The 15,239-nt window shown below is 41.1% G+C and overlaps 1 protein-coding gene across 1 annotated transcript in view; it reads left to right on the plus strand.

The window, feature by feature from the left end:
• The window catches only part of RIBC2 (RIB43A domain with coiled-coils 2), a 37,381-nt gene extending 24,412 nt beyond the window's left edge, over positions 1 to 12,969 (plus strand). Inside the window, exons 5-7 of the mRNA XM_075899991.1 lie at positions 2,016 to 2,243; positions 5,713 to 5,879; positions 12,071 to 12,969. Of these exons, the coding sequence (XP_075756106.1) occupies positions 2,016 to 2,243; positions 5,713 to 5,879; positions 12,071 to 12,152 (477 nt within the window). The 3' untranslated portion in view covers positions 12,153 to 12,969. The remainder of the gene's footprint in view (positions 1 to 2,015; positions 2,244 to 5,712; positions 5,880 to 12,070) is intronic.
• The last annotated feature ends 2,270 nt before the right edge of the window (positions 12,970 to 15,239 follow it).

The following is a 15,239-nucleotide window of genomic DNA, read 5'->3' on the forward strand; positions in this document are numbered from 1 at the left end:
CTAGTTCTAAAATAAGAATGATTCAGATACTTTTTATTACTTCGAAGTATTTTTCTTATGGTATACTTTGCACAGTGCACTTACACAATATGTTAATATTCTGGGAAAGAAAAATTAATCAAGTAAGTAAAAGATATATATTTAAAAAAAAAAGAGTGTGTGCATTCTCCTGTTCCTTCATGTGTGATGCTTTCCTTTTCAAATATTTCTTCTGCATTGAGCTATACAGGCTTTAATGATCATTTGAGATTGTTTGCTGTTTGATGTCATAATAACTAGACTATATATACTTCAAGGCCTATCACTAAACTGTTTCTGTTCAGTCTCAGAGTTTATTAACCCAGGATGTGGTAATTACTGAGTTAACAGGAAGCTCTCTCAAATTACTATATTGCCCTTTGTTCCTAACTCTTCTGAAAGGCCAATCTCCAGAACAAAGAAGTCCAACTCAGCTTCTGAGACTGGCCAATGTGTCATTCCATTTAAATTTACTCTTCCTGTTATTTCTGTCCCATAAAACAAATTTTATCCTACTTTTTCCCCTATTAAGAGAAACTGTTTTAAAATTCAATCATATTTAATGTCTGAAGTTATGTGGCCTGATATGGCTTTGAGGAATAAATTTTGAGAGTAGCATATATGTAGTCAGCATTTGGCTAAGGAGTTTTGAGGAGCAAAGAGATTCATAGCAGCAAGAGTTGAGTGCTTTGCATTGGACATATATTATTTGAATATATTTGTAATATTAGCATGTGATCATGTATTTAAAGACTATATTGTAATGCATTCACACAGGATAGCATAGGAAACTTAATGTTGACATTTTCTGATATTTGAATGTTTAATCATAAAACCCCCACATTTTTTGTTTGGAATATGTATTTAGTATGTTTGAACTATTAATTGAGAATTTCAAGTTTTGGTCTGTTTTCTTCCACGTGATGTCCATGTTATATGCTTGATTGCTTGTTCTGTCTGTTGTTTGTTTTACAACATACATCTAGTTCTCTAAACTGCTTTTGATCCAAGCTATTAAAGCAAGAAGGGGACATCCTTTCAAATTTTCAATATTACTGATCCACGTGAATGTAGTGCATTTGTATGATGGTATTGACAATCACATACATTTTGGAAAGAAAATTGAATGATAAGGGACTAAATTAGCCGTTACCACTCAAGATATTGGTGTCATTGTGGATAGTTCTCTGACAACATCTTCTCAGTGTGCAGCAGTTGTCAAAAAAGCAAACAATGTTAGGAATACTTTAAAAAGGGATAGAGAAGAAGAAAGAGAATATCTTATCACCTCTCTATAAAGCCATTGTACATCCACATCTTGAATATATTTTAGCATTGGAAAAAGTTCAGAAAAGGGCAAGAAAATGATCAGGTGTATGGAACGGCTGCCATATGAGGAGATATTAATAAAACTGGGACTTTTTAGCTAGAAAAGAGGAGATGCAGAGTATATGATATAGGTGTATAAAGTTAAGACTGGTGTGGGAAAAGTGAATAAAAGAGTTATTTACTTCTTCACATAGCACAAGAACTAGGGATCACCAAATGAAATTAATAGGTAGTAGGTTTAAAATAAACAAAATGTCACACAATGCCTAGACAACATGTGGAACTCCTTGCCAGAGGATGTTGTGAAGTGCAAGACTATACCAGGTTTCAAAAAAGAGCTAGAAATTAATGGAAGATAGAGCCATCAGTAACTATTAGCAGGATGGGCAGGAATAGTGTCCCTAACCCATTTGTTTGTCAGAGGCTGGGAGTGGGTGACAGGAGAAGGGTCACTTGATGATTCACTTCCTCTGGGACACCTGGCATTAGCCATTGTCAGAAGACAGGATACTGAGCTAGATGGAACTTTGGTCTAACCCAGTATGGCCACTCTTATGTTTTTAAAGGATGATTGCTTCACTAACTTTCCTGCAGTGTTAAATCACTATTTTCTTAATGAAGAAAGTGGTATCAGCTTTCTCCTCCTATGCCCCCCCTCTTTTTTTAAGGCTGAAGAATGTGCAGAAAGAAAAAGATTAGAAAAGCGTCAAGAAGAAGAAGATAATGTGGCTGAAATTTCCAACCTTCTTCAAGGAGACTTGCTTTCTGAAAACCCAGAACAAGCAGCCAGTTCATTTGGGCGACATCGTGTGATTACTGATCGATGGAAGGGAATGAACCAGGATCAGCTGATGGCAATTCGTTACATTCAACAGCAACAAGTTCTGGAGAAACTGGTATTCCAACTCATTTGCTTTCTGTATTATTAGATGGAGTGGTAGTACAAGCAGGGCTGCTAGCATCATCAATTACTTGACACTTCCTATTATAAGATCCTGTTTTCATTAGCTTATAGGTTTATAACAGAAGCTTCAGGGGGTAGCTGAGTTAGTCTGTATAGGACAAGCTTAAAAAAACAACAAATGGTCTGATAGAACTTTATAGACTAACAAAACATATTGATGGTATCATGAGCTTTCATAGGAACAGCCCACTTCTTCAGATGACCAGAGTTTGAGTTTAGGATGTGGAGATCCAAAATAAATAGGGGAGAAGGGAAAGTGGGGAAGGGAAAAAAAAGAAGGGGGGTTGGGAAATAAGGAGTAGAGGGCATGAAAATATCAAAGGGAAAAACAGGTATGCAGACTTCAACTGAATGGGCTGAATTTTTCCATACAACATGTCTTCTTCATGCTGAATTTATTTGTAAAAAAACCATTTAAAATGGTCCAGATATTTCCGATAACAAGGCTAGAGAAAAATATGTTATATTGCAATCTGGCAACATTTTCTTTGAGAGGCTCTAATGGCCCCTTGCTTTGTATCAGGGACTTGATATTTGGTAGGGGTATTCTTCATATCACGGGTATTCCTTTTGCTGTTCCCGTTTCAATCTGTGCAAATGTGGCTAGTTTTAAGCCTTTGAAAAATATTAGTTTACACACGTTCAGTAGAATTTTGTTAAGAGTTTAACAGCTAAAATCTGTGAAGATTCCATTCTCACTGAACCTGTTTCATCCCCTCAACTCCTAGTACTGATCAGACTGTACATATGCCACCCCATATTGTGACTGCACAGGTTTCAACCCAGGACTCTGGGGGCTGGCCTTTTCTTAGAATTGCAGTTCCCAGATGTTCTCAGCTAGTGTAGGGCCATATAATAGATTGAATTCAAAGGAGTCTTGTCTCTCCTGCGATTTCAGTAACTGTTCTGCTGGCACCCAGGGAGCATGCAGTAGGAAACAATAGCCAAACTGGAGAGGAGAAAAATTACAATACATTGGAACAAGGAACCTGCTCAGATTGGGACTGGAGAGTCGGAGAGAGTAAACTTGTGAGTGGGGGTTGGGAAGCTCAGGCTGTAAGACTGGGGCTGTCAAGGCTCGGAGACTGGGGCTACATCTATACTGCAGCCTTCTTCGGCAAAAGCTTATTCAAATGAAGCATGGAGTAGAATATCGCCACGCTTCATTTGCTTAATTAATTAGCAGACGTTTTTGCACAAAAGCCTCTTGCACAGAAAGGATATTACAATTGGGAGCAGGTGGGGAGGCTAGAATTGGAAGTGATGAAGGAAATGGTGGAGGGGTCTTGTATCCAGGTGAGAGAGGGGAACACTGGATCTCATGAGAAGCTTGAGGAGTGCAGAGAAATTAAGAATTTTGGACAAGGAGACTGTGACTTGTAAGCCGATGTGGGAATATGGACAGAGTAGGGAGGAAAGCCAGAGGAAACCCCATGAGAAAATGATTAATTCTCTTTTCAGAGAAGGGTTTAAATAGTGTGCAGTAAATAGGACACGTGACCATACAGTGAACAAAGAGGAGAAATATTGTAATTGCTGCTCACTAAGGATATGTCTACACAGCACCTTAAACTCAAAATAAGATACGCAATTTGCGCTATGCAGCTTGCGTATCTTATTTTGATTTACTTTTGAAATAGGCTATTTCAAAATTTGGCGCATCTACACAGCTTCAAATTTTGAAATAACGAGCTATTTCAAGACATCCCTGAACCCTCATGGAACGAGGGTTACTGGGATGCCGAAATTGTGCGCCTGTTATTTTGAAAAATATTTCAAAATAACAGGCGGCTTATGTAGATATGGGGTAGTTATTTCGGGGTATCAGAGGTATCCCGAAATAGCTGTGCAGTATAGACGTATTCTAAGGCTGTGTCTACATTGGCCCCTATTCCGTAATAGGGATGCAAATGTAGCACTTTGGAATAGGCAAATCCGCGGGGGATTTAAATATCCCCCGCGGCATTTGCATTAACATGGCTGCCGCTTTTTTCCGGCTTGTAGATAAGCCGGAGAAAAGCGCCAGTCTGGACGCGATCCTCCGGAAAATAAGCTCTTTTCCGGAGGATCTCTTATTCCTACTTTAATTATATAATCACATATTTATCCTAATTCATATGCATAAAGAGGCAAGTTATGATGTACAAGCAATCTTAATTCTGGCCTATCCTAACTTTTGAGCTCTTGACATTTCAGTCTTAATAATATTTTAATATAGTGTTCTGTATGTAATTTTTTAGAGATTGATCTTTCCATAAATTATCTTAAATTCCAGGAGCTGTTTCATACCAGGATGGTAATGTTCATTATAAAGCAGCTAGTTAATATGTCAAAGAGTTGTCCATCTTTAATTTAACTTCACTTTTTAACAGTTTCACCAGTCCTAAACAACTGTGCTATGTTTTTTCAGAGACATATTGGGGCCAACAGCCTCACTGGGCCCATGGCAAGGTGCGGGGTGGGCCCTACTCCTCGCTCTCGGAAGGGGCGAGGCCTCAGGCAGAAGGGGAAGGGCTGGGGCTAGGCAACCCTCAGCGTTGCCCACGGTGCACCAGGCCTCCCTCCCCCCAGGCAGTCCTCAGCACTGCCTGGAACATGCCGCATGGTGCTCCAGCAGCTACGTAAAGGACCCTGAACTCTGGCCGCTGCCGCTATTGTCCCTTTCCCCCCACCCTATTGGCAGGTTTACAGAGACACCAAAGGCAGTTTAATTTTGACTCACAGTTGCAAACAGTGTAGAACTGCCTTTTCTGAATCTGTCTAAAAGGTTAAAGCAACACTGTGATACACGTGGGGGAATGTGATTTGAGGCAGTGACAGACAAATTGTAAATGCAGGATATACAGGAGAAGGAAGAAGATTCTGAGTCAAAAATTATGTCAAGATTATAGAAAATGAGCTAGATATACTCTGATATCCACCTGGTGGATAAAATGCACAGTACTACACTGCAACCCTCCCCCCGACCCGACACCAAGAGACACCAAGCTGGCCAGCACAGCCTTAAATGTAGACCACTCTAGCCAGGAAGAAGACATTGCCAGTCTGATCAGATTTGCACCAGTTTAGTGAATCCTCTTGGATATCATTCTTTAGTCAGTGGCTCTCCTACAGAGAACTCCGACTGAATTAAAAGCTACCTTTTCCTGAATATAACCCTAGGAAGGGAATGTAATGAAACTACTGCCTGCCTTCCTCAGGGATGAATGTCTTCCAGGAGACATCAACTACTGCTCGTGGAGGAGGGCGCAATGTGCATCCTTCCGTCATAACAGGGGGTGAATCAAGTCCATTAAAGACAAATGGATTCATTACATGAATGAATTTGTTAATAAGTCTATTTAAATATTGTTTTATTTTTGAGTATGAAGGGAAAGCAAACTTTTATTTTTTTCATCCAGAGACTGCAGGAGGAAGAACGTCAAAGAAATGCAGAGTGGGACAGGCAACGTATTCAGACCGCTAGAGCACAACTTCTTTTTGAGCGGCATCAACAGCGGCTAAATCGAGAACTTCGCAAAACGCTAGACAATACCAATGCAGAACTCTCCCAGGAGCAGAAATCAAGGTAAGTGCACAAGGGCTTATTTTATTGCAGATGAAACACTTTCCCAGTGACATCTTGACATTATAAAATTGCTTAGAAAGCTTGCTGTACTTGTCATAAGATGTTTTGCCATTGATTGTACTTTTAAAAATTGCAAGTTTAGAGCAAGTGCATGGGTTTTGAAGTATGAAATAAAAAGAAAACTGTTCTCAAGAGAATATCCTGTTTTTCTTTGAGTGATGCCCCCGTAGGTGATCCACTGTTGGTGACTGGTCACTCAGAGCTGCGGATCGGAGCATTGCAAAGTAGTTTCCCGTCCCCACCGCTGCATCGAGCCATGCATGTGCAGGAAGCATCGTGCACCGCAGCCTCCCGAGCACATGACACACGCAGCCTGGTCTCTCCCCGTCAGTTCCTCTTCAGCAGCGGACGGATTTTTCCCAAAGTGTTCTCCAAGACACTCGCTGTCATAGCAGCATACTTACGTCGCCAAAGAGTTATGATTTATCCCTATTTAGAAGACTGTCTAATAAAAGGGCCATTGGAGACAGAGACTCTATACATGATATTCGTAACCAGATTCATGTTCGAATTCCTAGGCCTCGTTCTCAATGAACAGAAGTCAATGCTTCTGCCTACAAAAACCTTACACCTCATTGGACCCCATCTAGATTAAACCACAGCAAGGGTGTACCTACCAAGGCAATGATTCCAAGCAATCCAGGACCTTGTTTTTACCATCACAATCATCCCCAGAGTTTCAATACTTACCTGACTTCAACTCGTGAGGCATTTTGCAGCTACAACTTATGTGGTTGCTTATGCAAGGCTCCACTTTTGTTGTCTTCAACTTTGGCTAGCTTATTCTCACAGAAAGCAGGACAAACGCAGACAGGTGTCCCCATCTGCCGATGTCATAACGTCTCTGAAGTGGTGGACTGAGCCAAGCAATTTATTGGCAAGTGTCCCATTCCACTGAGCCCAGCCTACCACACAGATAATTACCGATGGCTCCCTCATGGGACAGAGAGCTCATACTGGAGACATATCCATTCAAGGTCTATGGACGACCAAGGAATCTATCTTACACATCAACTTACTGCAACTCAGGGAAGTTGCAAATGCATACATACATTTCCTGCTACACATCCAAGGTACCACAGTAAGTATACTTACCGACAACATCTCCACACTGTATTATATAAACCATCAAGGGGGCTCTCATTCTCGCTGTCTGTGCACCGAGGCAGTTTGACTGTGGAACTGGTGCATCTGCAATGCAGTTACCCTAACAGCTTCCTACTTACCGGGAGCCAACAACGTGTTAGTGGACTCACTCAGCAGACATTTTGCACCAGACCACAAATGGGAGATCCATACACATGTCCTCCAACTGATTTTCGATTGTTGGGGTCACCCACAGAAAGACCTTTTTGCCTCATACGAGAACACAAAATGCCAGCATTATTGTTCCAGGGCTGGCATAGGTCAAGGATCTCTAGGGGATGCCTTTCTCCTCCATTGGTTGAGGATGGACGCCTCTCATACACTTTTCCTCCTACACCACTCATCCCCAGGGTTCTCAAGAAGATCAGCAGAGACGGCACAGCAGTGATTCTCATAGCCCCATTCTGGGCATGGCAAACGTGGTTCCCTTACCTTTACCGAATGTCTCCTCACTCACCTTATAACCTTCCCACGTATCCTGATCTCCTAACTCAGCACTATGGGACTCTGATTCACCCTCAACCCCACGTGCTACAGACCTCTCCCACGATCCAATGCCAATACAGCCGTGCCATAATTTTACCCACCATTTGCGCCCCTTCCTCCCACACTGGAAGTCTATAACATCAGACCGCTAGGTGCAAGAAATAATCTGTATGGGATACACTATCCCCTTTACTTCTACCCCCACCCTACTTCCTACCCTGTCCCTTTTCAGAGATCCCTTTCACAAGAGCCTGCTAAGACAGGAGGTCAATCATCTCCTGCTGCTTGGAACCATAGAGAGGGTACCCAATGAATTCCATGGAAGTGGGTTCTACTCAGAGTATTTCCTGACAGAGAAAAGAACAGGGGCTTAAGACTGATCCTCGATCTCTACAAACTGAACAAATTTCTCAGGAAGCAGCACTTAAAGATGGTCACGTTAACCACAGATATTCCAGCATTGGATCAAAGAGACTGGTTTGCAGACCTCAACCTTACAGGACACATACTTTCACATTACCATTCACTCAACTCATCGCTGTTACCTTTGTTTCATACTAGGAGCAGACTACTACCAATACAAGGTTCTGCCTTTCAGCCTCGCCTCAGTTCCCCGAGTGTTTTCAAAGGTCCTAGCCGTAGCCACTTCATACCTACAACAGCTACACGTAGTCATCTTCCCATATCTAGACTACTTGATAAAAGGGAGGTCAAGAAATGAGATTACCTCCATGGTGAACAAGACAAAAGCCCTCCTCACTTGTCTTGGTTTTCTAATAAACACACAAAAGTTGAAGCTAGAGCCTACCCAAAACAGAGTTCATCGATGTTTGACTCGACTCACTTTTGGCCCGCAATCATTTATCTCAATAGCAATTCGCAGCCATCAAAGATCTAATCACGGTCATATCCATGAGCCCTTCCACCATAATACTCTTCTGCCTTCAGCTGGCTGCAACTACATATGTCGTCTGTTATGCACGCTTGTATTCCCAATGCTTTCAACTATGAATAGCATCTGTCCACACTCCCTCATGCCACTCGTTGCACAAGAGTGTTACTGTACCAACAGATGTCCTCACATCCCTACGCTGGTGGACACTAGTGGACAATCTCCTGGCCAGCGTGCACTTCCACCAACCCCAGCCCGCAGTGCAAATCACAACAGATGCATCCCTGCTGGGTTGGGGAGCCCATCTTCCAGACCAGGTTGTCCAGGGCAAGTTGTCGCCATATGAGATGTCACTGCACATCAGTCTGTGAGAAAAATGCCTGCACAGACTTTGAACCCCAAATTGCCAATCGTACAGTGAGTCCTCAAAGACAATACTGCTACAATTTTTTACATAAACAGACAAGGCAGCGCCTGCTCCCATTCCCTATGCACAAAGGTCATCCATGTATGGAGCCAGTGCATCCACAACCAGGGTGTACTTGTACCTACCAGGAGTCACCAACTCCATTGCGGACTCTCTAAGCTGCAATTTTCCTGCGGACTATGAATGGGAGCTGCATCCCGAAGTCATGAATCTGATCTTCTCTCGATGGAGGTGGCCAAAAATAGACCTTTTTGCCACTCCCCACAACACCAAATGTCCCCGATTCTGCTCCAGAGCAGAACTCAGCAAGGGCTCGCTCAGGGATGTATTCCTGATCCAATGGAGGGCCCTTCTATGCCTTCCCCCATACCACTCATTCCCAGAGTACTCCACAAGATCTGCATGAAAGGGGCTTAAGTCATTCTGATAGCTCCATCCTGGCCACACCAAACAGAGTTTCCATTCCTGCACAGGCTGTTGACTCAACCTCCATACCCATTACCACGTCAACATGACCTTCTTTTCCAGAATCATGCGATGATGATGGTGTAGCCTCAGCTGCACACCCTTTACCTCCATGCATGGCTCCTGTCTGGTTTGGGGAACTTGAGACCCAATGCTCTCAACAGGTGAAGGATGTTCTCCTCCAAATTAGGAGACCTTCCACTCGAAAAAAACTTACCGCAAAAATGGACTTGTTTCTCTCACTAGTGTCAAAGAGCGATGAGGGACCCTTGTACGTCCCCCCTGAAGAGGAGGGGCTGGGCTTTGTGTATCAGGCACTCGGGAGGCAGCAGTGCGAGATGCCTCCTGTGTATGCTTGGCTCGATGGGATTGGGGGGGGGGGGGAAGACTGCTTTGAATGCTCCAATTTGCAGCTGCAGGCGACCCGTCACCAACAGTGGAGCATCCACGGGGACACACATCTTGAAGAACACAATGAGTAACTTTCTTTTACTGTTACTAAATTATACATCATATATATAGTATGTATGTGAGACTCTGTAAGGCTCAAATGCTGGCTGTTCCCTCTAGGCAGCACTGTTGCCTGAGTCACGTCCTTTGCCTCCCACCATGGTGCTTGGTTGACTTCTGCACCGCTCAACTGGGCTGCATCGTGGGAGAAAGCGGCGCAAGTAACCGTTTGGGCTCCGTGGTCCCCCGAGTGAGAGGCAGGAGGGGGAGGAGTAGAGAAGGAGAGAGAGAAAGAAAGTGGAGGAGAGCTGAGAGAGAGAGAGAAGAGGAGACAGGAGGAGGAGAGAGAGAGATGGAACGAGAGACCGGAGGCTCAGGGGAGAAGGCCGACGTGGAGGAGGAGACCTGAAAATCCAGTCTTCTGACGGGCTAATTGGCTAGTTTAGAATAATGGTTCAAAACCTGACAGTCATTGTGCAAAGTGTCACATTGTGTTCATTGTACATAGCAGAATACAGATAGAAAAGTGGGGAAAGATTCATAGATTCCAAGGACAGAAGAAACCATTATGATCATCTGTGTTCATTGTACATAGCAGAATACAGATAGAAAAGTGGGGAAAAGATTCATAGATTCCAAGGACAGAAGAGACCATTATGATCATCTGGTCTCATCTTTGTAATACAAGCCATTAGAACTTCCCCTAAATAATTCCCAGAGCATATCTTTTAGAAAAACATCTGATCTTGATTTTAAAATTATCAGGTATGAAGAACCTAGCACAATTCTTGGTAAATTAATCTAATGGTTAATTACTCTCACTGTTAAAAATTTACATCATATTTCCAGTCTGAATTTCTGTAGCTTCAAATCTAGCCTCTTGATCATAGATGCCAACTCCATGGATGTTCTGGGATTGGAGCACCCATAAGAAAAAAATAGGGAGTGCTTTGCACCCACCAGTCCCAGCTGTTTTTCTATTGGTGCCCCTATTGAGCTAATTGGGGGACCCCCAAACTGCAGTTTGGCATCTTGGGAAAGGGATATGGGGAGGTTGGAGAGCAGTGATCAGCAAGGGCCTCAGTGAGGGGGGGTGAGCAAGGCGGGAAGAGGTGCAGCAAGCGTTGAACACCCCCAGAGAAAACTAGAATTCAGTGCCTATGCACTTGATCATATTAAACTTTTCTCTGCTAATTGGAGAACCCATTATTAAATATTTGTTCCCCATGTAGATATTTACAGACTGTAATCGAGTCAACTCTTAACCTTCTCTTTTGTTAATGTACTAGTCAGAAAAGGGTAATAAATACAATGGAAGTATTGTTTTAAACCATGCATGTCTACTTAATTCAGCTCACTCTCCAAATCAAAAAAGATGGGACCCCATTGAGTTCAGTTGAGCTATGTCAATAACAGCCCAGTATAAGGCCCAGTGGCAGAGTTCAGCTATAAATAACCATCAAGAATGGTCATAAATGAGCTTATCTGTGGACAGATGTATATGCCACACTGAAGATAAAGAAAAACTAAAAATGAGCGTTTTTTAAAAAAACATCCCTGCAAGCCAGTGTCAAAATCCTAGTCTTTAATTCTTTGATTTTTTTAGTTCATGCCTAGATTTTGTGCGAGAAATTCAAGTACCTAACAATTTCCTACTCTTAAAACAATATGAAAGAATTCTAAGTCTACATTAATACTGTTGTCTCAACACTAATAAAGTGGCATTTTGGGAACATGATTTTAGAGAGAGAAAAAGAGAGTGTTTCTGTCATCTTGAGAAAGTTATACCTATTTATTTTGACTTCAACTAAAATATGTACAGGTTGAACCTGTCTAGCCTGGCACTTTCTGGTCCGGCAACATCCTCAGCCAGCATGATTTTAGTTAGACGGAAGTCCACTTATCATGAGTGTGGCCAAGTTTCTTGTGGTCCCATAAAGTTTGTTTACAGCCACCAGTCCTGGCTCTCAGTGTTCTGTGCTGTTATTTAGTTCTATTTTACCCCAAATGTTTTCTAAGAGTCCAGTAAGCAGTGGAAGTGTTGGTAATGCTGCTAGACAATATTGACCTCCCATGTTCTGGCAAATTCTCTGGTTCTGCACTGGTTAGGTCCTAAATGTTCCCGACTGGAGAAGGTCAACCTGTAGTAATATATATTGTATTATACATAGTCCTGTACAAATGTATTTCACATTATTTTTATAATTTTAAAATACTGAGAAATTGTAAACATTTACTAATTGAGTCTATTTGATTTATTTCTAGAAAAATTTATCTTCAGGAGGAAGTGTATTCAAATTTTCCAACAGGCCAGTATTTCACACAGTTTAATACCATCAGCCGGTAACATATGAGAAACATCCACTCACTGAAACATAAATGTATGTAAGATTTATAGAAATATTAAAGTTTGATTAACTTTCACTGCTCTTCTATATTTTTCCCTAAACTTCCAATTAAGACATTAAAATAAACCCATATTTTCCTGATGACACATACCTGTGAGTCAAAAGCCTGAGGACTGTTATTTCTTGTAATTAATGAGAAATATAGAGATTGCTGCTAATTTAAGTTTTGGAGATATTTTTATAATTAATGTTTCTCAGGAGGGAAAGGAAAATAACCACGAATAACCCTGAAATGATTATTTGAGTGCTAATTTAGAAGTCACTGGACCAAACCAATTCCTGTTATGATTCCATCCTAATGAAGAATTTGGCCCATTGTGGGCTATTTATTTATTTATTTTTAATTTGTTTTTCAAATTATTTTGTTACTCATTTTTACTACTTTGAAGTTTTTGACTGAAACCTTCCTTTTAGAGGTTACAGAAATACTGAGATTACAGTATGACTGTCAGATAACTTAAAGTATAATAAAACTTGATCTTCATGTGTGCTTTTCAGAGACCCTACTTTATTTTAAAATGCAGGAGGGAGCAATTGCTATTGTTGTGAACAAAGAAAATGAAATGTTTCTGCATATTTCTCCATTTTATATATAGAGAGAGGTTTCTCAGTACTCCCAGTTAAAGTTATGTACAGTCACTATATCCTATGTCCATAGTTTTTCAACAATAAAACACTGAGATTGTGTTTCAGTACTTGTTGAAAGGTGAAAAATGTGATAGAAATGAAAATTGAAATAAAATTGAAATAACTTGATCAGATGCTTGTAGTGTTGCTTTTCTTGTAACTTGTTCTCAATGTCTGACTAACCCCTCCTCCCCTTCCCAATGCACTGAACCTACATAACCTCAAGGCCACCCTTATCTGCAATAGAAGGAAAATATGTTAGTTGGAACTATTTTCAAAGCTTGCTCTTACCAGAAAACACTAATAGGATCCATAGTAGCTTTTTAGCTAGCATAAACCAAGCTTAACCATGTAATAAACTATTTTAAAATCCAATTTTCCGGGAAAAGTCATATTTAAAAATAAAAAACAGGACTGTGTAGCACTTTAAACTGTTCTTGCCATTTCAACCAGAAGGGACATTGTCTCAACAACTTGGTTACCTGCATCCTGCTTCAAAGACATTTTAAGACTTCACTTCAAAGAGAATCCTCTGAACTGTCATTCATGCTTAAATTCGACACTTTACACTCAAATTTGAATAAAGATGCTAATTATCTTACCCATTACAAATATAGCTTCCCCAATTATCACCTCTAATATCATTAGCTCACAGACATTTACCTCCCCCCCTTCTATCCCCCTTCTGTTCTGCAATGTGATTTGTCCTTTTCATATGTGTTCATTTTTTTTAATTGTATCCTTTGGTATATATGGTTGTGACAATTTTCTTCCACTATTTGATCTGAGGAAGTGGGTCTGGCCCACAAAAGCTCATCACCTATTAAACCATCTTGTTAGTCTTTAAAGTGCTACACAGTCCTGTTTTTTGTTCCAGCTGCACCAGACTAACACGGCTACATTTCTACCAATATTTAAAAATACTTCTGGCTAATATAGGTTCTCCCCAACACAGAGTTGGGGAGTGAGCTGCTGGATTCTCTGTGTCCACATTGCCAGGATATTAGAATAATTGGTTTCTGTAAATGCAGATCTTCATCTCTTCTTTTGATTCTGGGCATATGCAGGATTGGTACAGAAAACTTTCCTTCCAAAGTGCAGGGGGAGTGTAAGGACTCTTGCGCAGCTGCTTAGCAAGTAGGTCCTGCACTCAGCCCCATATGGAGATAAAGTGATAAGGTTCTTCTTACTGACATAATTTTCACATCCATATTTCACATGCACCAACCAGAGTGTGTCATACGATTCTTTTACTTTACACATTCAAATCTAATCCACCTCAATAAGACAGCCTTCACTATTATATAGAACACAGGAATTTGTTGGTTTTATGGGAGATATGGCAAGGAAGTTATCATTACAGATAAGTGCATCCAAGAACTCCTTTATAAACTTTTAATTAGATTTTTTAGGTCTTTGATTGTATTTTCATAGTAACATATCAAAAATGTTAGCTTCTTTGAGAAAAAATTTCTGCTGTTACTGAGTTCTATGACATTGTCTCTCTCTTGTTTTCAGCTAGTCAGTATTCTGGCTTCTATTGTGTTTTCTTCTGACTTCTCCATTTTTACCTGAGAAAATAGCATATGTCATAACGATTATGTGGAATGAAAAGATAAGGAAAAAGCAGAACTAAATGGATTTTGAAGTTTGGTGTATTTATCAGTTTCAGCAATTGTAGCAAGCCATTAGCATTCTTGAGATAAAAGCCTGATTCTAATGTATATTAAGGCTCCTTTATGCTGGTCTGCCTGTCTAAAGGTATCTTAAAGTGGATGTAAATGATAATCAGCCTTAAGTATTCACCTTTCAATAATTGAGGTCTGGATTATAAAATCCTTACACACACTGATGAGACCTTACACAAGTAGTTTAGTTGACTCATTGTGTAACAGACACCTACAAAGTGATTATCTCAGCATTGTATCTGGTATTGTCCCATAAATATAAATGGCCCCTGCAGAAAATCACATGGGGAAAAACGCTTACCACAGGGTGACTTAGAAGGGCTTTCACTGGTGTAAAGGTGTATGCAAACCTCGGGCTTTAACCTGAACTCAGATACTATAAATGGATGTGCATTTCAATGTTCTGAATCTCAAGGCCTAATTTCCTTTTAAGATGTAACAGAAAAATGGACATGCCAAGAAGTATCATGGGAGACTGTGATGGGGTGCAGTCACAGAAGACTGCTTGGGGGTGCTTCCCAGAATGCTGACAAACCACTGACACTCGCCTTCTTGTTTTCTGGGGCTTCTCCCTACCCTACCCTGCTGGACCAGCCCACCTGGTCTGCTTCCAGCCAAAGCACAGAGCTGAGATCAACGCCCACTCTCACCCCGAGGAGCAGTACAGACACTGAAATTATTCAGGTCTGAGAAAAATGCAGATTTGGGCCC

The sequence above is a fragment of the Pelodiscus sinensis genome, chromosome 1 (assembly GCF_049634645.1).
Source record: "Pelodiscus sinensis isolate JC-2024 chromosome 1, ASM4963464v1, whole genome shotgun sequence".
NCBI classification, from domain to species: domain Eukaryota; kingdom Metazoa; phylum Chordata; order Testudines; family Trionychidae; genus Pelodiscus; species Pelodiscus sinensis.